Source organism: Schistocerca serialis, chromosome 2 (assembly GCF_023864345.2).
Source record: "Schistocerca serialis cubense isolate TAMUIC-IGC-003099 chromosome 2, iqSchSeri2.2, whole genome shotgun sequence".
Taxonomy (NCBI): Eukaryota; Metazoa; Arthropoda; class Insecta; order Orthoptera; family Acrididae; genus Schistocerca; species Schistocerca serialis.
This window is the reverse complement of record NC_064639.1, coordinates 457,916,123-457,941,384: the sequence shown is the minus strand read 5'-3', so window position 1 is coordinate 457,941,384 and position 25,262 is coordinate 457,916,123. Positions and strand designations below refer to the sequence as shown.

The 25,262-nt window shown below is 43.2% G+C and overlaps 1 protein-coding gene across 1 annotated transcript in view; it reads right to left on the bottom strand.

Annotated features, from left to right (window-relative positions):
* Nucleotides 1-25,262, bottom strand: part of LOC126457357 (cysteine-rich secretory protein 2-like) — a 242,711-nt gene that overhangs the window by 34,317 nt on the left and 183,132 nt on the right. Inside the window, exon 3 of the mRNA XM_050093590.1 lies at nucleotides 4,869-5,013. Coding sequence (XP_049949547.1) covers nucleotides 4,869-4,986 — 118 coding nt within the window. The 5' untranslated portion in view covers nucleotides 4,987-5,013. The remainder of the gene's footprint in view (nucleotides 1-4,868; nucleotides 5,014-25,262) is intronic.

Here is a 25,262-nt window from a genome sequence, read left to right as displayed (position 1 = left end):
CCATATGTTCCTTTCTTCGCCTACTTTGTGGAGAACATCCTCGTTCTTTATCAGTTCACCTAATTTTCATCGTCCTTCGTTAGCACCACATCTTAAACCTATCGATTGTCTTCCTTTCCGGACCCACAGTCCATGATTCACTACTATACGACGCTGCATTCCAAACGTATATTCTTTCTATACACTTCGTAATAAAGGCGGGTCCCTACACAAGGCATCCATCAACCCCCAATCCCTCAAATTAAAGTCACCGTGTGGGTTAACGGATTTCTCACTAATTACACTGCTAGCCACTAAAATTGCGCCACCATAAAGGCGATATGCAACAAATCTGAAATTGGCATGAAGAGTACTAAGTGCTTGGATGTGCAATAGATTAGCGCTTCAACACAACCGAGTGGATTATTCGGTCAAAAATCGAAATTGAATATTGGTTGTCGAGCTCCATGTGAGAAGGAGAAAAATCCACCAGCACGTTTCGACTTCGACAGCGGCAGAATCTAGGTTTATCGAGTCTATGGTTTATTGTTCCGCGATATGGCTGACTGCGTCCTCTTTTTCAGACTGGCGGTGCTCACCTGTGTCCAGTACTGTCGTTCGGAACACCTCTGCTGGCACCTCCCTGTGCCCTGCGTCAAACTAGGCCGGAAATGGTCGCCGTGCTGACAGTCCATCGTGCTCCATTTGTCATCGCACTGTCCGTGTGTGTTCCTTTATGTGAACGAGCCAACTCCCTGACTAACGGTACGTCACGTCCCTGTACGATGCTGCGAGGCCGAGCGAGGAATACGCCTGTCCTCTCGAGGCCTAGTCGCGCTGGACGACTGAGATCCTCCATGAGGCTGCGTATGGTCCCTCTGAACCCATGGACTCCACATTCTCACGATGCCTACATCTACATCTACATTTATACTCCGCAAGCCACCCAACGGTGTGTGGCGGAGGGCACTTCACGTGCCACTGTCATTACCTCCCTTTTCTGTTCCAGTCGCATATGGTTCGCGGGAAGAACGACTGTCGGAAAGCTTCCGTGCGCGCTCGAATCTCTCTAATTTTATATTCGTGATCTCCTCGGGAGGTATAAGTAGGGGGAAGCAATATATTCGATACCTCAACAAGAAACGCACCCTCTCGAAACCTGGCCAGCAAGCTACATCGCGATGCAGAGCGCCTCTCTTGCAGAGTCTGCCACTTGAGTTTGCTAAACATCTCCGTAACGCTATCACGGTTACCAAATAACCCTGTGACGAAACGCGCCGCTCTTCTTTGGATCTTCTCTATCTCCTCCGCCAACCCGACCTGGTACGGATCCCACACTGATGAGCAATACTCAAGTATAGGTCGAACGAGTGTTTTGTAAGCCACCTCCTTTGTTGATCGACTACATTTTCTAAGGACTCTCCCAATGAATCTCAACCTGGTACCCGCCTTACCAACAATTAATTTTATGTGATCATTCCACTTCAAATCGTTCCGTACGCATACTCCCAGATATTTTACAGAAGTAACTACTACCAGTGTTTGTTCCGCTTATCCTATAATCATACAATAAAGGGTCCTTCTTTCTATGTATTCGCAATACATTACATTTGTCTATGTTAAGGGTCAGTTGCCACTCCCTGCACCAAGTGCCTATCCGCTGCAGATCTTCCTGCATTTCGCTACAATTTTCTAATGCTACAACTTCTCAGTATACTACAGCATCATCCGCGAAAAGCGGTATGGAACTTCCGACGTTATCTACTAGGTCATTTATATATATTGTGAAAAGCAATGGTCCCATAACACTCCCCTGTGGCACGCCAGAGGTTACTTTAACGTCTGTAGACGTCTCTCCATTGATAACAACATGCTGTGTTCTGTTTGCTAAAAACTCTTCAATCCAGCCACACAGCTGGTCTGATATTCCGTAGGCTCTTACTTTGTTTATCAGGCGACAGTGCGAAACTGTATCGAACGCCTTCCGGAAGTCAAGGAAAATAGCATCTACCTGGGAGCCTGTATCTAATATTTTCTGGGTCTCATGAACAAATAAAGCGAGTTGGGTCTCACACGATCGCTGTTTCCGGAATCCATGTTGATTCCTACAGAGTAGATTCTGGGTTTCCAAAAACGACATGATACGCGAGCAAAAAACTTGTTCTAAAATTCTACAACCGATCGACGTCAGAGATATAGGTCTATCGTTTTGCGCATCTGCTCGACGGCCCTTCTTGAAGACTGGGACTAACTGTGCTCTTTTCCAATCATTTGGAACCTTCCGTTCCTCTAGAGACTTGCGGTACACGGCTGTTAGAAGGGGGGCAAGTTCTTTCGCGTACTCTGTGTAGAGTCGAATTGGTATCCCATCAGGTCCAGTGGACTTTCCTCTGTTGAGTGATTCCAGTTGCTTTCCTATTCCATGGACACTTATTTCGATGTCAGCCATTTTTTCGTTTGTGTGAGGATTTAGAGAAGGAACTGCAGTGCGGTCTTCCTCTGTGAAACAGCTTTGGAAAAAGGTGTTTAGTACTTCAGCTTTACGCGTGTCATCCTCTGTTTCAATGTCATCATCATCCCGGAGTGTCTGGATATGCTGTTTCGAACCACTTACTGATTTAACGTAAGACCAGAGCTTCCTAAGATTTTCTGTCAAGTCGGTACATAGAATTTTACTTTCGAATTCACTGAACGCTTCACGCATAGCCCTCCTTACGCTAACTTTGACATCGTTTATCTTCTGTTTGTCTGAGAGGTTTTGGCTGCGTTTAAACTTGAAATGAAGCTCTCTTTGCTTTCGCAGTAGTTTCCTAACTTTGTTGTTGAACCACGGTGGGTTTTTCCCGTCCCTCACAGTTTTACGCGGCGCGTACCTGTCTAAAACGCATTTTACGATTGCCTTGAACTTTTTCCGTAAACACTCAACATTGTCAGTATCGGAACAGAAATTTTCGTTTTGATCTGTTAGGTAGTCCGAAATCTGCCTTCTATTACTCTTGCTAAACAGATAAACCTTCCTCCCATTTTTTATATTCCTATTAACTTCCATATTCAGGGATGCTGCAACGGCCTTATGATCACTGATTCCCTGTTCTGCACTTACAGAGTCGAAAAGTTCGGGTCTGTTTGTTATCAGTAGGTCCAAGATGTTATCTCCACGAGTCGGTTCTCTGTTTAATTGCTCGAGGTAATTTTCGGATAGTGCACTCAGTCGTATAGTGTCACTCGATGCTCTGTCCCTACCACCCGTCCTAAACATCTGAGTGTCCCAGTCTATATCTGGTAAATTGAAATCTCCACCTAAGACTATAACATGCTGAGAAAATTCATGTGAAATGTATTCCAAATTTTCTCTCAGTTGTTCTGCAACTAATGCTGCTGAGTTGGGAGGTCGGTAAAAGGAGCCAATTATTAATCTAGCTCGGTTGTTGAGTGTAACCTCCACCCATAATAATTCACAGGAACTATCCACTTCTACTTCAGACATTGCAATGGTAACTGTAGTTTCGACAGGCCACGGTGTGGCCGCTATCGAATTCAGACACGTGCTGGTAGATGTTTCTCCTTCTTAGTCGAGGCATAACACAATCTCGTCACTTGCAAACAACAGTCAAATGCTATTTTAGAATCGGAAACCTACTGCTTAAATTTTCGTTATGAACAGAACGTAAAGGCGTAATTTGTGCATCTGCGCTGAAATACTAATCACTCATGTATCCAAGCATGTAGTACACTTCATACCAACTTGTCGTTTTTCGCCAGCAGTGCACACAAAAATTAATACTAGCACTTTTGGAAAGTAGACTCCCCTCCACAGTTCTAAACTAAATAATCACTCGTTAATTTTGAGAAAAATAGGCTAAGCTTACATGTGCTGACACTATTACTAATAGCTACTACTCCCGACAGCAAAACAGCACACAGTTTTGATTGGTGCTCATTATACAGCAAACTTGTACATTTCATGTACTGATACGTCTTTTACTAGTTTCTCTTCCCGACAGGAAAACGGCAAACAGTTTGATTGATACTCATTGTACAGAGACTAGGTAGAATTTAGACATGTAAGGTTAAAAGGGATCACACACACACACACACACACACACACACACACACACACACACCACAAAACCAAAGACCACAAAACACCCGGCCGGTGTGGCCGTGCGGTACTAGGCGCTTCAGTCTGGAACCGCGTGACCGCTACGGTCGCAGGTTCGAATCCTGCCTCGGGCATGGATGTGTGTGATGTCCTTAGGTTAGTTAGGTTTAAATAGTTCTAAGTTCTAAGGGACTGATGACCACAGATGTTAAGTCCCATAGTGCTCAGAACCATTTGAACCATTTTTGAACCACAGCACACACAACAACACAATACAAACAAACCTCAACACAACACAACACAAAATTTAACGCACACCACAGCACTCCACAACACAACACACAATGCAGCACAAAAAACAACACAGAACACACCACAACATGCCACACAGAACAACACATACACATTATCACACACCACACAACACAGCACCACACAAAACACAACTCAATGAACAACACAATATACCTGACCAAATACAACACTCAATACATCACTACACTAAATAGAACACAAAACACCACACAAGACAAATCAGGGCACAAAACATGACAAAAAGCAACATTCGCAAAACACAACATACACGAAACAACGAAAAAACACAACAAAATACAAAATGCAACACGCACCACACTAGAAAACAACACAACACACTCTCTCTCTCTCTCTCTCTTTCCATAAAGAGCAGAAGCATACTCGCAGTGCTACAACCCATTCGCACAAAGCACCCTGTATGTGAAGCTCCTTCAGATGGTGAGAGCGGCGCAGCCCTCCGGCCAGTACTCACGGGTGTCGGTCCTCCAGGCGTCAGCGTCGGAGAAGAGGACGAGTGTGAGGGCGGCGAGCACCAGCAGCCGCAGCAGGCAGCGGGCGCGGGGGCCGGCGGCGCCGGGGCAGGCTGCCATCGTGCCACGAGGGGTAGCCAGCTGGTCCTACAACACGCGCAAACTGAGCACGGGCAAACAGACAACCGAGGAATAAAAGACGAGGAAATCAGCGTTTTGCAACCCGCCGCCCAGGCAGATCAGCAACGAGGCTGTATTACCCATTTGGTCTACCTTCCAAATGGACGGCTGGGCCTTTCCCAAAGGATTATAGAGAAGCCCCAAAACAGCGCATGGCCGGAGGAATGTTTCAGCACAGTATATCTGAACGGCAGTGGTACCTTGTTCGGTGACTTGAATAGATACGAAGCACTAGCGCAGTCGACTTGTTGACAGTACTATCCTGGGATTTCCCTGCAGAGAATATGGGGTAACTTAAATCACACTTCAAAGACTACCTTCTGTTCTGAAGCTGGTTATGTGAAGTATCTGATAATATTTGTCTGCATTTATACACCACAAGCCACTTTCCGGTGTGCGACGGAAGGTTCCTCTGGCCTATCATACACTACTACCATGTTAAATTCACTCTTCACGAATGAGGTCTGAGAAAAATCGTCATCGGTAAGTTTATGTATGATCACTTACACTCTAAAGAAAAAAAACTACGTATCACTAAGGAATGATTCGAATGGGACGGAAATCGGTACATGTGAGGTACATATACAGACAAACAAATGATCACAATTACTTCATAATTGAATAATTTATTCCAGAGAAAAAGTAACACATTTGTCCAATTCTGACCTTACACAAACAGTCATTCGGATTGCCATTGATTGATGGAGCCGTTAGATGTCCTCCTGAGGAATATCATGCCAAATCCTGTCCACTTGACACTTTAAATTGTCAAAATCTCGAGTTCATTGGAACGCCCTACCCATAATGCCCCAAATGTTCTCAACTGCGGGGAAATTCGACGACCTCGCTGGCCAAGGTACTGTTTGGCAAGCACGAAGACAAGCGGTAGAAACTCTCGCTATGTGCGGGCGGGCCTTGCTGAAATGTAAGTCCAGAATTACTTGCCATGAAGGGCAACAAAACGGTGTGTCGAATGTCGTCAGCGTACCGCTGTGCCGTAAGGGTGTCGCGGATGACAACCGAAGGGGTTGTGCTATGAAAGGAAATTACCCCCTGAGACATCACTCCATGTTGTCAGGCCGTATGGAGGGCGACAGTTAGGTCGATATCCGACTGCTGCATCGGGCGCCACCAGACACGTCTTCACTGGTCATCCGTATTCAGTTCGAAGACAATTCGACTCCAGTCAGTGAGACTCAGAGCTTGGCAAATCCTACCTTGACCACCAAGATCAACGGATCTCTCCCCAGTTGACAACGTTCGGAACATTATGGGTAGGACCCTTCAACCAGCTCAGGATTTTAACGACCTAACGCGCCAGTTGGACAGAATTTGGCACTACATCCCGGAGAAGAAATCCAAGAACGCTGTCAAATTAGTGCTAAGCCGAATAACTGCTTCCATAAGGGTCAGAAGTCGACCAAAACGTTATTGACTTGCTCAGTTTCTGAAGCTCTTTCTCTTGAATAAACCATCGAATTTGTTTTGAAATTGGGATCATTTGTTTGTCTGTACATGTTCATCGTATATACCGATTTCCATCCCATTCGGATAATTCCTTCGTGGTGGGTCTTTCTCAAATGTATGGATGAGGTTATACAGAGTATCTCAAGAGAAATGGTCAGTATTGAGGGATACGACAGGAACGGTCATTAGATCCAAAAAAGGCTAGTAAACATGGACCCTAAAATAATGCCTTAAGAGCTAAGAGCACTTCTTCATCTTCGATACACTGAAACAAATCGCTTCTATTAAAAGCTCTTCGCTTTCCATACTTTGAGGGATGGAAGCACGAAACAAAAAAATAAAATAAGTCTAATAAACATGCGCTCTGAAGTGCAAACTTTAAGAGCTATGAGCACTTGTTTATCTTCGCTACTATGAAACACATTCCTTCTATGAACAAGTGCTCATAGCTCTTACTGTGTGCAATTTAGAATCAACATCTAATAGACAATGTTTTCTTGTTTTCGTCCATTCTATCTCCTCCCAAAACATGAAACTTATGTTGCAGTTACTGAATTCCATAACTCTTATGTGACCTCCTTCTGTTGCAGCGGGCGCCGATTTAGCCCCTGGACCTCTTCAGATGTTAGGAGAGCTGAGGCTGTGGAGGTATATTTGATATCCTTCATGCTGTGTAAGGTATTCCTGTCATACATAGTGGAGAAAATGAAATCGACACTGTCGCATAAATATTGACAGTTTGTTACGTTTGGAATCTGTTTTCAGTGAGGTTGACAGTTGACAGCCCCAGCTGCAAATAAAGGCTTACTTAATGAACTGAAAATCACTCTACTATATGAACACGAGCTTAGTGAAGTTAGTTTTGTATACTCACAAACGAGAACTGGGCAAGAAGTACTTGGGAGGTTTATTCTGTGCGTAAACTCGAAAGCGAGCAGAGTGATGGGGGAAGTCGCCTTTTCAAGAAGAGCGCTACAGCTGCAGTACGGGATGATTAAGAATCAGTTTCCCCTCAAGCCGGGTAGAATAATGTGCAGAGATTCACGTAGAACCTGTCCAATGCTTTTCTTGTCTTAGCATTACTAATAATTCATATCTGTATTCCATGTAGTGTCAACACTCCCAACGGAAAATAAACATACCTGAGTGTGTCTGCTCTCTCTGCTGCCAGTGATTCATAAGATGAGCTGCTGCAAGGGTGGTATAACGTTGTGAACTGCGTTTAGTTTCTTCTTGTGGCGTAGTGGGATAAAGAGAGTGAGAGATCCTGTGGTTGCTTTTCAGTTTGTAGACCTATGAAAGAGGGACGTGCGACCTACCTTCCTCCACCACTATCCCCCCCCCCCCCCCCCCAACCATCTCCAGTTACACCCCTAGAACAGAATTTAACACTGCGGTTACTACAGCTGTTATGAAGTACATGAAATGTATTCGCAGTTGCGAATATGGACAACCATCATCTGTATAATGGGATGAAGATAGTAAAAATTTCTGCCAGGCCGGGAAACAAACACGGATTTCTCGCTTGGCTACCCGTGCACGATTCACGGTCACCCCCAAACTCCAATGTGTCGACAACAGTGTGTCTACAATCTGTACTCGTGCATCCATTTTGTATAGTCCCGTACAGGGCAGACATTTTAACTGAAAGTTACTTGCCCAGTTTCAGCCGATAAATACGGTGTCGTTCACAAGTACGATGCCATGTTCCTTCGGACATGCATACATTATTCCGTTATTCCATTACACGGCTGATGGTTTCCATATTCGCATTGCGAATACATTTTATTTATTTCATAGCAGGTATAGTCGCCGCGGTGCCTATCCCTTCGGACATGCATGAATGTTCGAATGAACGTTTCATAATACTTCTGAACATCACAGAAACTGCAATTCGTATTTATCCGCGGAAACAGGGCAAGCGACTTTCAATTAAAATATCTCACCTGTATGGGGATATACATAATGGATGTAAGAGTGCAGGTTGTAGACACATGGTTGACGACATATGGAAGTTTGGATGTGGCAGTGAGTAGTACTCGGATAGCCGCTCACGATAAACGGTAAATCCGGTTTCGATTCCCGGTCTGGCACAAATTTTCTTTGTCGCCTGATTCCTTGATTCTATGTTTATTCGTTGCTGAAATAATTTCCCTGTGCGGAGAGGCCGCGTAGTTTGAGGCGCCTTGTCACATATTGCGTGGTTCCTCCAGCCGGAGGTTCGAGTCCTTCCTCGGGCATGTGTGTGTGTGTGTGTGTGTGTGTGTGTGTGTGTGTGTTTTGTTCTTAGTATAAGTTAGTTTAAGTTAGTTACTTTAAGTAACAATTTTCAATATTTTTTGCTTTTCTTGTGTTGTGGAACCTTACTTATCGCCGTATTTCATCATTCTACGTCAACTGGAAGTATCCTCTAGGTTTTAATGAGTGAGTTCACGAGAATCAAAATATGTGACGTAAATGAGGGAATCTTTTGATTGCGAATATATTGCATGTATTTTCCCAAGAAGACGAGGTTTTCGAGTTTTTGAGAAAAACCTAAAATAGTGACCTTTAAACATACCACAACTCCCATGCTTATATCCCCACCGAAAAGTATTTTTAGTATGTTTTCATGGCACTCCCTCCTACCATCGGACAAAAATTTGCGACTATACGAATTTTTCCCCTAATTCTCCTTTGTTGACTGGACTACCATAACCTTGCCGTCCATAGGATGTGAAACTACTTCCTTTTGAAGTGGAAAAAAATGCCATATGACAATTTTTACCACTATGGTACGTTAGTCGATCTGCTCGTGCTTCATTAACGCCTTTAATGACAATTATTTACTGATTCCTTGGTTCTATGTTTATTCATTGCTGAAATAATTTCCATGCGCGGAATGACCGCGTGCTTTGAGGCACCATGTCACGGATTGCGCGGCCCCTCCCGCCGGAGGTTCGAGTCCTCCTCTTCTTCTTCTTAGCATAAGTTAGTTTAAGTTACTGTAAGTAGTATGTAAATCTGGGGATGGATGACCTCAGCAGTTTGGTCCCTTGGGGATTCATACACATTTGGACGTTTTGAAATAATTTCAATGTCTGGATTTCGGTGGACTTCTGAGAAACGTAGAAAAACACCTTATCATTTACTAAAAACCTGAATTGGCCAACTCTGCACAATCGCCAAGATCACTGATCAATTGTTAGATGGGTGCGCAATCAGTCCGAAGTACTATAGACCAGACCTATTAATGATAAAATTACTGAAATGTATCCATTAATTCAAGAGGCACGTGTCGGTACTGTAAAGCAGTGGCGATATATTTTGTACACAGATAAGCAAGCAACAGCTTCTTGTGTATGTCTACATCCTTAAGTACGATCAAATCGAATTCCACCTTTTATAGGGGCGATCGCTGATACCGAGGTTACATTCAACGGTCGAAATGATACAGTAGTTCAGCTCGAAACCTGAACAAACTAGATACCATAATAAAATTCCAGGTCGACCTTCGTGATTCAGATTTTCCACGATTGTTCTAATTCGTTCCAGTTCCATCAGGACCGTAACCATGCCTCCAACATCATCATCAACGTTAATATAAAGTAGTACGAGAATGACTCGCGCACTGACGGTTCCGTGCAAACTTAACTTCCGTCGGATAGGCAGGTAGATAGAGAGAGGGACAACAAAGCTATCCCCTTAGGTTTTCGTTCTGGAACTCGAAAGAAGAATAAATAAATAAGGAAATGCAAAAGAAACCTCGGTTTTAATTTATTGCGATCAGGATAAGAATGAACAGGACAGTGGATTTCTTTTCCTTACATTTAATGAGGCAAAAAACTGATCCGGAAAGCAAACATAATTAAAACACAGTAAAAGTGAAAGAACTATATTATAAGCGTTTCCTCTCTTATAGGCACGGCCACAATATTCACAGGAGCACAGCTGCAATAACGTTGTGGTCAGGATGAGTTGAACTTGATCGTATCGGTGCCAGATACCGGCAAATGCTCGGTTCCAGCTCTCGCTGAGCAAGAACACATTTTTTTGTTGTGTAACATGTCGATGTATTTAGAAAAGTTCGCCACAATGATGAGAGTAAAAGCTATAATCAGTTGAAAGCGCCCCCCCCCCCGCCTACATCTCTCTCTCTCCCCCCCCCCCCCCCCACACACACACACACACAAACAAAAACACACTTATAAAGAAAAACGGACAAGTTTTTATCGGATATTTGCCTCGGACACTCACTGCCTATAATGATTTTTATTGTTAAGCTTTTAGAAACTGCATCTACTCAAAACAAAGAAGTAATATGCCACAGTCTGCTCGAAAACGTCAGTCAACATACTGCGCAAAGTGAAATAATTAAGAAACATGTCTCTGCAGCTGCGACTGATAGCACAGATCGGTGAAGCGATATTCAACTCCCTGTTGCAACCTGTAAACCAAGAGGTGCGGGATACTTCCAATATAGGAACTTTAATCTCAAGACCAGTGAAGTTAGTGACATTTTTTCTTATTACCCGAACTCGTCCCAAGATTTTGGAATAAATGTAAGACCTCTCGTCGGTGTATGAAGGCGTTATATAATTTGATCTTTGTTCGGCTGTCGGGGGCATACGTGTTACCGGAGGGCAGAAGGCATACGGTTTATTCCATCTCTTCTACGTCTTCAGCATAGACACTGAAACCTACAAACACTTATAGAAATTACACTGTCTGATCAAAAGTACCCGGACATCTATCAATGGACATTAATATGGGGTGTGTCCACACTTCAAATTTATGACGACTTGAACTCTGCTGCGAACAGTTTCAATGAAGGGTGTGAATGTCTGTGAAGGGATGGCGGTCCATTCTTTCTCAAGAGCCGAAACCAGAAAAGGCAGCGACGTTGGACACTGGAGTTTGAAGCAAAGTCGACGTTCTGACTCATCCCAAGGTGTTTCATTGGGTTCAGGTCGGGACTCAGGGCAAGCTAGTCCATTTTAGGAGTGTCATTGTCCACAAACCATTGACTCACAGACGGTGCTTTATGTCAGGGAGCAGTGTCATGCACAGTGATCGTCTCCGAACTCTTCCTCTACTGTAGAAAGTAAAAATGCTCAAAATTGTGCTCGATTCGTTCCGTCTTTACTGTTTCCTAAGCTGAATAAGGGAGGCACACATAAACCAAGGAAATCATCACCATACCATAACAACCACCTCCTCCTACTTCACTACTTGATGACGGATAACGTTCTCCAGGTATTCGCCAAACCGTAACACCTCCATCGGATTGCCACAGGGTGCAGCGTGGTTCATGACTCGTTTCCAGTCATCTCCTACCCAGTGGTGTCGCCCTTTGCACCACCTCAAGCATCTCTTAGCATTCACTACAGAAATGTGTCGCTTATTGGGAGCTGCCCGACCATTCTAGGCCATTCTTCTAAACTTTCTTCGCATAGTCTTATCTGAAGTGATTTCTTCTGCTTATTTCATATGATTTTTGGGGTTCCGCATCTCAGTCTATAAAAACTGAACCTTTATAGAAACACTTTTTTTCTGTGAGTCTCTTTGTTTGTCTGTCTGTTCTACTGTTGAAATCCCTTATTCTCAGGAGATGAAAGACGTGTAAGCTGAAATGTATGTCACGTGTCAAAGTCCAGGGTTCCTTGGTGCTTTATAAAAGTGAAGCTTCTATTCGTTTCGTTATGGTTGTTCTTTCGCGTTTCCACTTTACAGTCACGTCACCAATTTTAGAAGGGCTGAAATGCCCCTGATTTTTTTGTTAGTCGAGAGACATCCAGTAACTAGCTAGTCCACATTCGAAGGCGCTGAGCTCCCCTGACCAACCCACTTTGATGTCACTGCTTCTGCACACAACACCAGACAACACAGTACTCCTTGCCTTCCGCATTGCATAGTGATCTCTAAATATAATTGATGATATAGTGTAATGACAATAGTTATACAATTAATTCACTGTTCTAAAGGACGAAATGTTATTCATTTATATCAGATTTGAAACTTTTGTCTTTCCAGCTGTTGTCTCGATAATTACTCTGCCATTCTGCATCCACATATTTTTAAGGCCGAAGTGGGATATGGCGTTGTTCAAAATCTTTAGCCATTTGACTCTCAGATCTTTTCTTATTGGCAATCCTGTCTTTACTGTTTTTTTCTTATAGCACTGTTTCGGCGTGAGACGAACTTTACAATCATTGGCCGAGGTTTAGTAGGGCCTAATACTCTTTGTCCCACCCGATGGCTCCCGTCAGTGTATGCCATGCTTACTTTCACACCCCATTTATCACGCGCTCCGTGTATAAGCAGCTTGTCTGTGTCTTCCGCCTCATTTTCTCTTACGCCAAACAGCGGCAGGCTGTTCTAGCTCGTCCGTCATAGCAGACAGTTTTTTTCGGATATCGTGTTTTTTTCGCGTTCGCAAATACATACTTTCTTAGAGCTCTAATTTCGTTAGTATCGTTCGCAATAGTTTCACTAATTTTGACTAAGAACCGATACCTCAACTCCAGCCAAGGGCCGGATGGACGCATCATTTCGTAAAATATTTCAGTCTATTGCGAAAAACACTGCTGTTTGCACCACTCGTAATAAACTACAGCGCTAGATCTCGACGAACATTTCGAGCCAAAGTTAACACACATTACAAAACAACCGCTTGCTTGGTAAATATTGTTCAGGAATGTTTTCCACGCTTTGTAGCTTCACGAATAACACTTCTGCCTTTCATTGTGTTCGAATGAAAACTGGAAGGAAGCAAGACTAACGATAAATGTCCCGTAGACATGTGGGTCAATAACAATGGAGCAGTAGGTGAGTAAGTGGGGGATATCGACCGTAGCCTTGTAGAAGAAACAATCCCATTGTTCGCTGCTGACGGAAACCACGAAAAACTTAAGAACAAAACAGCTGTAAGCTATGTTAATCCCTGTTCTCGGATAAACACGACTCTCTGGCCTTATTACTTCGCCACAAAATGACTTTCCGATGCTGTCTAAATACCGTTCATCTTATCGTTTACCTAAGAGAGACACCAGTGCTGCTAGAGAAAGGAAGGAAGATCAAGATTTAATCTCCTGTCACGAGAAACCGAAGCACAGGTTCTGCACAAGGAATGGTATCTGAATCTGGATTGTCCGTTTCCAAATAATCATGCCGGTACTCTCACTAAGCTGTTTCTAGAAACCAAAAAAAAAACGTGTTTCTGAATGGCCAGACGGTGTATGAATGCCGATCCTCCTGGATGCGAGTCCGTGTGCTACCCAGGTCGACACTCATGTCGGTGCACTTCCCAGAGCTACCGATGTCGCCACTGAGCGCTTCGGAATGGCCTCGGAAGACACCGAACGTAGAAGGTGCAGAGGGGGTCCGGACTGCATATTTATCTGTATTAGGGAACGTACATAGGTAATATCAAAATTAAAGCTGCCACAAAAGGAAGACTCCATGTAAGGAGAACGTAAAATGACGAATGAAAGAAAGTAATTCAGTTACCATGGAGAATAGTTCGTTTGAATGTATCGACGATCTGGAAGATTCAGTAGGTTGAAAACTGATACGGGACCGTATATTTCAGATTCGCTAAGCATAATGGAGATGTTATTGATTTTGCAAAAAATGTTAAAGTGAAGGGAGAGTAAGTTTGTATCCGAGAACAGTAGCCGGACTGTGGCAAAAATGTTATGAATAAAGGCAGATTCTGGCCAGCCTCGTGGTGGGGCAGTGAGGACGCGTGCTGCGAGTGTCTGCGTGAGCGGCACTGAGGGCAGGGGCGGTGGGAGGTCTTCTCAGAACGCTGCTCACCGCAACGACGGGCCTCGCAAATTCCGGGCCTTTCGTGCGTCCTCAATAGAATGTGAATTCCGACGTCAAGGCTGATGAAGGCGGGCCTGCATCACATTGGCCGCGATTTGAAAATGCGCGCTGGAACCTGATGAAGCTGTGCTGTAAGACTGTAAGACACGTATGGTGGCTTCTGGAACGCTGCATCTCAGTTCCATGATCTTGTCACTGCGATAATATAATCAGTATCACAGCAACATCGATTATAAAGAGAGTACCACGAACCACACGCACTTCTCTAAAATGTTCATTCTTGCCTTCGCCTGTTAGACACGACTACTATGAAATACGAGGCTGAGACATGTACTAATACCATTCTATAGAAAGACACTGCCATTGAGGCCAAAACTACGAGTCGGTATAAAACTTGAAGTATTCTTCTCTTAAAAGAAATTCGAAAATTTTATCAATAGTCTTTTGCAAACTCTACAACTGCGATTATCAGATATCACAACAAGAAGTAAAAAGTTAATAAAATCTTAATTTTACCCCAATGCCTTAGTTGTGTTACACTATTTAATCATCTTGCTTTTCACATAGACACTTTCCACTCCATTAAAATAGTGCTTCATAATTCTCAAGTAATCAGTATGATTCACAGTTGTACTCGCATAAGAATGCCGCATGTTCCCCCATGTCTCAGTATGAAAACGTTATAATACTGCTATGTCTTTGGTTAGCCGAAGATTTGTTTTTCCCTTTCTGTCTCTATCTTAAGGTTTCACATGCAGATATCTATTTTCTTTTTATTCATGTATGCAGCTTGATATTATAGATGCATTTTAAAATTTCAATATCGTTGTCATCGCAATTTCGCACACAACTCATTGCTAAACACTGAAATGAATCAGCACATCCTGAAATGTTTGTCATTCCCTATTAAATGCTAAAATAGTCCAGCTATAGACTGCTGCCGATCATAAAAAATTACGTAGGCAGCATTTCACTACCACACGACCTTTCCTGTATTTTTTACTAGCCACATTTTACTTGGACGTGCACATCAAACGGATGTTCTTCGTTGTTGAGTACGACTATAGCGACATGGAATCGCTTTCGTACGAATGTCTAATCATTTTTCTTGATAGATACGTCCCTTTCCTGACGCGCAGTTACGGATTTCGAGATCCGCTTGTGGCAGCAATTGTCAATCACAGATTCAACACTTATTACTTTTGCGATATGGTGCATATCCTGCCACTACTTTACATGACATCTGAATCGCTTACATCACATAAGTTTGAGTCGAGTACATAGTGTGTGGTGTATTTTCGAACGTTTTGTGTTGATATAGTGTTGCCACAACACTTCGTTTGCTGTCTATATCGATTGAGACATAAGGTAAGGATGGTGTGTCTATTTGGGAAAGATCTAGTGTATGTTTCGGTGGACCCGTCTGAAGGTTTCCTGCACTCGATATGTATAATATTGCTCAGGCACGGTCCGCACCGTTGTCACTTATTGAAAGGTTGGTTCTCGCTACCTCTGTAAGTGACGTCGGCAGGATTAAACCCTGTAGTTCCGCCGTCACTTTCTCCTTAGGGCTAACTACATCAGTGAGCCTTCCGACGTTTTCTTACATAGTCTTCTTCTTCGTGTACACAGCTAGCTCAGTGTCTAGAAAATACAGTGTATTTTCAGTTTCAGTGCTTGAAGAAATTTTGCAGATTCCCACGTGGTCACCTTAGTAGTTAATTGTTTAGGCCGTAACTCGAGACCTTGTCATATTTTCTTTGGCCAGAAACTGAACCACCTCTCCCCTAAATGGCGAATACTCGCGATAAAAGTATGTCCAATACAATAACTTGGACTTGCTACTTCCTGTATATAAATACAGGTTGTTTCAAAGTCTTTCCATTAGAAGTCCAGGGTTGGCACTCGACCCGGGGGATAAGCCGGTGTGAATCCCGGTGGTGGAAAAAATTTTACGCTGTCAATATTTGGCGGACAAGGGCAGGGGAGGTGGTGGCGTAAAGTTACTGACCACCAGACATTCCGCCAATGCCCTGGTTTAAATACCACATCGTTCCACAGCGTCTCATGGAGGGAGGGAATGTGACACTGCTGATGGTTATCTGTTCGTCAAGAACGTTGCAAACAAATAAAAAGGCGTGCACGGGTGATCATATCATATCATTGGGAACAATTTTGCTGATGCTTCCCAGCGATACTAGACGCACTTTGTATTCGCTGTACCCCTGGGGAGCGTTCAAATAGCTCTGAGCATTATGGGTCTCAACTTCTGAGGTCATTAGTCCCCTAGAACTTAGAACCAGTTAAACCTAACTTACCTAAGGACATCACACACATCTATGCCAGAGGCAGGATTCGAACCTGCGACCGTAGCGGTCCCGCGGTTCCAGACTGCAGAGTCTAGAACCGCACGGCCACTTCGGCCGGTCCTGGGGAGCGTCAGGGCAAACGCAATATGCGACGTTCATGTGCAACGTGCGCTGCCTATAATAAGATAATCTACCATCAGCGATAGAGCGAGCTAATTAAAGTTCCAGATTCGTTTCTAAAATACCTTTCTCTACTTAGAGATACTCACTTTAAGCTTGAAAACCACTATCAGTTTACAGTGGAAAGCCTGGTTAGTAAATCCTGCTAGTTTGGTGAAATCTCGTCCCAGGATATACGAAAGAGAATTGTCAGAGCCTGTGCTTCGATAAGTTCCGAAGTGATAAGGAAAACCACTGAATCCATGACACGAAGATTGCAATACTACATTGATACCAATGGTCATCATTTCGAATACCCTCTGTAAATGGACGTTCATGCCACCTTTTTGACCTTCGTTGAACTTCAAAGACCTTACTGTTGCACATCATTGGATTCGTCTCGTCAGCCGCTGTCAGAAAATAAGTACCAAACTGTAGCAGCCCATTAAAAAAAAAAAAAGAAAAAACAAAGTTGACCTTCATAACTCTGACGCGATTCTACCTAGCAACAAAAAACCAAAGTCATATTTTGGCCCCCGTTGTCCCATGCAACATTTGTCCCACAAACTTTTCAGCTACTATCATACTTTCTGTGTTATTCTAGGTGGCTATAGTTAATGACTCACCTTGTATATTCCGTGCGGAATGAAATCCATATTTCGAAAGATCAGAACTGTTTCCAAGCAAACCTATAGAACGACTGGAAAATGTAAGGTGGAATAAGACGTTTAAGACCCTTCGAAATTTGGAGCTAAATTACAGAGGCAGACGAATTATGTACAACATCCAGTGAGAGTAATAAGGGTGTAAGGATAAGAAAAACAAATTTACGTTAAGAAGGCATAAATCAGGGTTGTAGCTTATCACCTCAGTAGGTAATAACAAAAATCAGAAAGAGAATAAACGTTCGAAGACGGCATTTCCCTACTGACTGGATCTAAGGAAGACTTACGCCTGCTGAAATGAAGGAACCGTATGCTTAGTAGAGAATATGACTTAAATAAAGAAGAACGTCGATTTTATTTCCAAAGGACAAGAGATTATGGTTGTTAAAATATAGCCTCAATTACCACCCGCAATACAAAAGCATTAAAACGGACGCGTTTCGGAGGAGCAATCCTTCATCATCAGAATTATTCTACAAGAATCTTATAAGATCGATAATGATAAAAAATAATAAAAGTATTAAATATTTGTGGTCAGGGTTACAAGAGTCTCTTGTGGAATAATGCTTATGACGAAGGCTTGCTCTTTCGAAAAGCAGTCAGTTTCAGCGATTTCTCATTGTGAAAGGTGCTTGAGCCTACATTTTAACGTTAAAAAAAGATGTCGATGAAGGGTAGTATACCCTCTCAACGTAAGAAATCACTAATGAAAGAATTCTATCAACATAGCGAAGTTAAACAGGACGGCCGAAGCAAGAAAGAAATCAGGAGCAGGCTGGCACAGCCGACGAAATGAGCTTTACTGGTATCAGATGTTGATGCGTAACTCAGGAAAAATTTGCTGAAAGTGAACGCCTGAAGCACAATTTTGTATCGAAGTTCAACGCGGAACACCGGAAATGCGGAGTAAAAGGTGGAAGCATCTGAAATGTGGTGTTGTGCTAGGCGACGCTTGAGGAGGAGTACAGAGTGATGGCACTGGGCAGTCAGTGTCTGGGAACGAGTGATTTGGAGTGATGAAGCACGCCATATCCTGTGGCGATCCCATGGAATGGTTTGGAGTTGGAGAATGCCTGGAAAACACTGCATACCATCATGTGTAGTGCCAGTAATGAAGTACGGAGGGGGTCTGTTTCTTTGTTAGGGTCTGCTCCCTTTACTGAGCTTAAGAAAACGCAAAATGCGAAAGGATGTGCACAGATTTTACGACATTGCGTACTGTGTGCAATACAGTAACATTTTAGAGACGGTGAGTGTATCAGCATGACAATCAACCATGTGATAAAGCAGCATCTGTGACGCAATGGTTTGTGGACAGTAACGTTTCTGAAATGGAATGGCTTGCCCAGACTCCTGATCTGAATCCAATGAAACACCTTTCAGGTGCGTTAGAACCCAGCGTCCGACATCACTACCTTCTCTGATTTAAACTCCTGAGTAAGACTGCCATTCCTCCACAAACATTCAGACACTACTCAGTAGAGCTCAAGTCGTCGTAAAGGCAAAGGGTTGACACATCGCATATTAATGCTGACTATTACTTGTCCGGATACTTTTGATCAAATAGAGTAGTTAACTTGCCATTGGTAGGAGCAGTGGAAGAGAAGTACAATAAGGGCAGACAACGTCTGGAGTGTACAGAAGAAATTGCAGGGCTTGTTGGGTGCAGCATCATGTGTGAGTGAAAACATTAGCACCAAACAAGAAAGTCAGTGTCAACCCAGTCGAAGTATTGGCGACTGAAAAATTTTACATCCCAGGGACCTCAGACTAGGACGCATTAATAACCTCGTTGACAGTGGCAGAAATCTATCACTTTTGTACAAAATTAACGCCAGGAGACGCCACAACGCAAGTGAATGACCGGTGCTGCAACGCGGATGTCGGCGCACAGCACAGTGCAGCTCATTCACGGCCGGACGGAAGCGACGCTGTGCTGAGCCGTATCTCTGCGACAGGAAGTGCAGGCTTCCCTTCCACCTCCTCGCTCTTTGCGACACCGACCGTCCTCCGTCACAGGACTTCCCTCGACAGCCAACAGGTCGCAGGCGTGCAGGACGTCGTACCTACATTCGGCGCTGGACGGAGGAATCGAGACTCGCTTCCGAGCAGACATGTGCAGACGGTCATTCCTCTTCTTAATAACGAAGAAAATAAAAAGCGTGTGGGAATAAAGCAATAATTGAAAGCTGGCACACAAACGCTTATTCCATTATATGCGGATATCAAACTAAATATGTGGCACGACTGAGGATTTCTAGGTAGTAAGGATGCACCATGTCGACAGATACAGAAGTGACTTCCGGTGTACGCCAAGAAAGGGTGTTGGGGCCCTTGCTGTTCATGTTGTATATTAATAATCTGGTAGATAATATTAACAGGAATTTCAGACTTTTTGCGGATGAAGCAGTTATCTATTATGAAGTGCTGTTGTGGTCTTCAGTCCAAGGACTGGTTTGACACAGCTGTCCACACTAGCTGATAATGTGGAGTCTTCTTTACTTCAGAATAACTACTGTAACCTGTGTTTGAAGATACTTACTTTATTCATGCCTAAGTCACCGTATCCAAGTTTTACCCCCCCCCCCCCCACCTCCCTTCATGGAGAAACTGTTCCTTAATGCCTCAGGATCTGTCCCATCAACAGATACATTCTTTTACACAAGTTGTGACATACATTTTTCCCCAATCCGAGTCAGTGGCTGCATGTTAGCTATTCGAGATATCCATATGACCTTCAGTATTCTCCTATAGCGTCAACTCGCAAAAGTTTCTGTTCTCTCCTTGTCTGAACTCTTTTATCGTCCACATTCCATTTCCATACAAGCCTACAGTCCATACTAATACCTTCAGAAAAGACTATCACTAACTTTTACATTAGACGTTAAGAATTTCTTCTTTCCGAAATTTTTTTCTTGCTATTGCCAGTCTGCATTTTACGACCTCTCTACTTCGACCATAATCAGTTGTTGTTTTTTTTTTCCTGCCAAATAGTAAAATTCTACCTTCAGTGTGCCATGTCCTAATCTTTGATCTTCACACTTCCCTGAAGTTTAATCACCTTTAAAAAATTTTTCTTTCGTTTCCTTCAAAGTTTGATCAATGTATAGATTCTCCATTGCTACTTCCATTTCAGGTCTTTTGTCTCTTGTAACTTCAAGCTGGTTTCTATACAAGTTGTGCGTAATCTTTTTCTCGTCGTATTTTATCCTTACTACCTTCACAATTTCAAAGAGTGTGTGCCAGTCAACCATTGTCAAAAGTTTTCACTAAATATACAGAAGCTATAAACGTAGGTATGTCTTTATTCAACCTATTTACTAGGACAAGTCGTAGTATCCGTACTGCCTTGTATGTTGCTACGTTTCTCCGGAATCTAAACTGACCTTCACTGAGGTTAGCTTCTATCAGTTTCTCCATTCTTGTGTAAATAATTTGTGTCAACGCTTGGTAACCATAACGTATGAAACGGATGCTTCGATAGTATTCATACCTGACAGTACCTGCCTTCTTTGTAGTTGGAGTACACCAGGTCGAATTTTTTTACCGAGGCTGGCTCCGTCAGGGATCTCAGTAGTTCTGAGGGAACGTCGTCTATTCCAGGGGCCGTATTTCGACTCAGGTCCCACCTCATCTTCATATACTTCCTCTTATATTTCTGTAATGTAGTTTCCCTTATCTAGATCCCCTATCCTGTGTGTATTCCACCCCCCCCCCCCTCCTCCCCTCTTCGCACTCGCCACTACGCTTCAGCCTTTCCCGTCTTTGCTTATTCTAGATGACCATCTGATCTCTTGATATTCATAGAGCTACTTCTCTTCCCTTAAAAGTTCTCTTTAATTTTCCAATAGGTGGCATCTCCCTTTCCTTAGCCATCCACATTGATCTCTACCCATTCCCTCTTAGTCATTTTGCAGTATCTGCGAAACTAATTTTTAGACCTTGTATTCCCTTTAGCCTGCTTCATTTGCTCCATTTTAATATTTTTTTCCCTTTAGGCAAATAAATTCAATAATAACTGTGTTATCTCATGATTTCTGATTTGTTTTCTATTTTTACCTATGAGATAGTCTGATTCCTTCCGTTTTTCATTTTTCATTGTTGTCCATCCTTACCCTTTTCTATCTAACTTCAACCTCCCATTTCCTTTTTTAAAGTTCCTGAACTACCTACTCTTTGAAGCGGGCTAATACTGCATGCTGCGACCCGTAGACTGCCAGTTTTGTTTTTGTTAATGACGGTATCCTCCTGAGTATCGCCCGCCCGGAGAGCGGAATAGGGAAATACTTTTACCCAAGAGCATGCCGTCATTATTTAACCATACAGAAGTATTTCGTGCCTTCGGGAACATTGATAGCTGTGGTTTCCCCTTGCTTTCAACGTTTCGCTGTTCTACACAGAAGAAGCACGTGCCTGATGTTGCTAGGTTAGCTCGATCAATCATCCAAACCAGACGATAGCCGATAGCCCCTGCAATTACTGAAAAGGCTGCGGTCCCTCTTCAGGAACCACAGGTTAGGCTGGCTTCTCCACAAATGCAACTAACTTAAAATCGCTACACAAATATCCTTTCGTACCATGATAAGATTTAAAAGTGATACATATATTGGCAACTCAGAAATGTTAAATTATATACTTCATAAGAGGAAAAAATAAATTGTTCTACACTACAACATCGCTGAGTTACTGTTGGAGTCAGTTAATTCCATAAATAACTGAGCGTAGAAATTTGTGAAGATAAAAAGTGCCTCAAATGTAGGCGAAGCAGGTAGCATACTATTGTTGATTGGTGGGATATTGTGAAAGTTCGCGCGGTTCATCGTAGAACATTGCTTGAATATGCGAGACTATAGGATACAGGTCTAACAGGAGACGCAAAAATTACAAAGAAGGACAGCACGAACTGTCTGACTACGATACAGCGGGAAGGCAATACTGATAATTCTGAACTGACAGGCGCTTGAAGAGAGATGTCAACAGTCCCATGGAAGCTCACAAACTTTCAAGAAATAGCGATATGTGAAGAATGTAGCAACGCACTGGAGCATCCTCTGTGTAGCTCCCGTGGCGACTGCGAAGACGAGATTAGACTAGTTACTGGACGGACGGAGGCATTTAACCAGCCTTTTAGCTCCCCTTACGCGAACAGAATGGGAAGAAACCATAACATGTGGTACAGTGGGTAGTGCCACGGGCCTGAAAGTGGCGTAAATGCAAATGTATTTCTCTAATGTAAATTCATTTTTTCCCCTTAGAGCCTTACCTCAGGCACATAGTTGAGACATCCAAGATTTCATAACAAAAAGAGAACTCATATAAACTGCAAATCTTAGAAACCCACCGAGAGGTTCTACAAAAGAACTAGATGCAATCAAACACATTGCTCTCTACGAGTAGCATTGTCCGCTATGTCCAGAGGTCTCCAGAGGATTACTGCGCCCCATGGCCGAAAGCTTCCCCTGCTTGAAGTATTAGGCTCCGTCTGGCTGCGACTGTCCCGTACGACGTGCGGCTGCGGCGTGCCGTAAGGGAGAGGTGTATGGCTGCTTGTAGGCCTCTTTCCCACATTCTTACCTCTGGCAGCAGCTTTGCCTGGCTCCCTACCTGGCTCGTAGACGGCATCTTTAACAGTATCATATGTTACGTTGCTCTACAATGCCAAACTTCCATATCAAATTTTTACATTTCAAATATAGTATTCGGTTTTGGAGACGATGTGTTTTATACAATGGCTAAGTCTCGACGCATGCAAAACAAAACATTCGAACATTTCTTTCTGATGTGATTTTTTTTCTTGATTCATGGAAACTACTGTATTTCTTCTCAGGTAATCATTAATTTAAGTTTCAGAGCTAAAGAGTCCTGCACCGATCCCTCATTGCTTAGCTCGTGTCATTCCAATAATTAATTCCATTGATCTTACACGTGTACTATTCAAACAATTAAATTGTACCTACATTGGAAATAGCCTGTTTCATTACCTTCCGACCAAAGAACGAGATAAGATGGGCACGAGACACCAACCGCAGTTAGTTCGATATCATCATCATATACAGTGTTTCGTGATGACGTTACAGGCTTTCAGGGATGATGGATAAAGACAAATGTACCAATTTGAAGTAAGGGACCCAAGTCCGGTAAATACCGGGCCGAAACTTATAAGCGAAAATCATTCTGATCCTTTGTCTGTGGAATGCATGTACCAGTAGTATTGTTGCTAATGTTGTAGGATAGGCAAATTTTATAGGTGGTAGTATGGACCAAAACAAGCAAAAAAAAAGTTATGTAAAAGAGATGTGTTTCACAGTAGCAACAATGAACAAGTGGTCATAGCTCATAAGGTATGCATCTTAGATCCAAGTTTGCTGGACATTTCTTTCTCGTTTTGGTCCATACCACCTCCTCCAAAAGTATGGAATCCTAGAAACAAAATAGCATGAAGTAGAAAAGATGTGTTTCACAGTATAAAATATGACCGAGTGCTCACAACTCTTAAGGTAAAAATTTTAGAGCCCATTTTCACTGGACATTTTTTCTTGTTTGGTCCATACTACCACCTCTAAAAGTTGCCTGCTCTATAATCTTAGGAGCAACAGTACCGGTACACGTATTCCACTGACAGGGGTTTCAGAATGATTTTCGCTTATAACTTTCTACCACGTCGTTTCCAGACCAGTGTCCCTACTTCAAATTGATTCATTTGCTCCTCTCCATTATCCTTGAAAGTTTTTAACCTGATCATGGAAGTACACTCTTTTCCAAAAGTGCCTACAGAAACTTTTTGTATTTAAAAAGTTGTTATCCTCTTACAATATGAGACATGACGTTAATTCCAGTAGGACAGAAGACTTCACATTTTGCAAAATATATCAGAAATAAATACATTTATGACTGTGCATGTACAGCCGTAATTATGAAAAATCGTGCGATATCCTTTGGCAAAAGAAACATCAGTGCGGAACGTCCCGTCGACAACGAGGTCTTTAGAGACGCAGTGGAAGCTCGGATTGGGGAAGCATGGGAAAGCAAACCTGCCGTGTCCTTTCAAAGGAACCATACCGGCCTCTGTCTCGAGTGATTAAGGCAAATCGCCGAAAATCTGAATCAGGATGGGCGGGCGGGGATTTAAGCCGTCTTCCTCCCGAATGCGAGTTCGGTGTGCTAACCACTGCGACACTCTCTCGGTATATCCTTCCCTCTTCAGACAATAGACATGTTGAATAGTTGTTACCACACTACCAAGAATACGTAAAATACGAAGAATACGCAAGAACTAACAGTAAATCATTAGTTAACTATGTTTCTAAAGAAAATACATTGTATTTTAATCGCTGCAGTCTTCAAGCGACATTGTAGAAATTTATGTTAGTGATGAATAAGATGACAATACGGAAATACGCCCGACTTCTTCCACGTGGTGGCCACAGAGCAACTTAGATGGCATCAAACGGAAACTGTGGGAGTGGCGAGGAGGGGGGGGGGGGGGGGACGAAGAGCCTGAGATAGCCCCGACCTCTCCTAGAGTACGGGGACTGGCTGCAGTGTGATGCCCAATGAATGGTGAGGCGAGCCGGAGTGAATTATGCTCTGAGATGTCGCATCGGTGTCGTAAAGATACGGAAGGGAAGCGAGGCGGAGCGAAGCTGGCCAGGTCGTGGGAGGTTATCTGCAGACCGACTCATGTTCTCAATGAGACACTTGTTCTCCTCTCTCTCTTCAGACTGCTCGGATGTCGGCTTTTGCCGCGTAGAATTTCAATTCATACACAAGCGTCTCTCCCCCTCTCCCCTCTCCCCCTCTCCCCCTC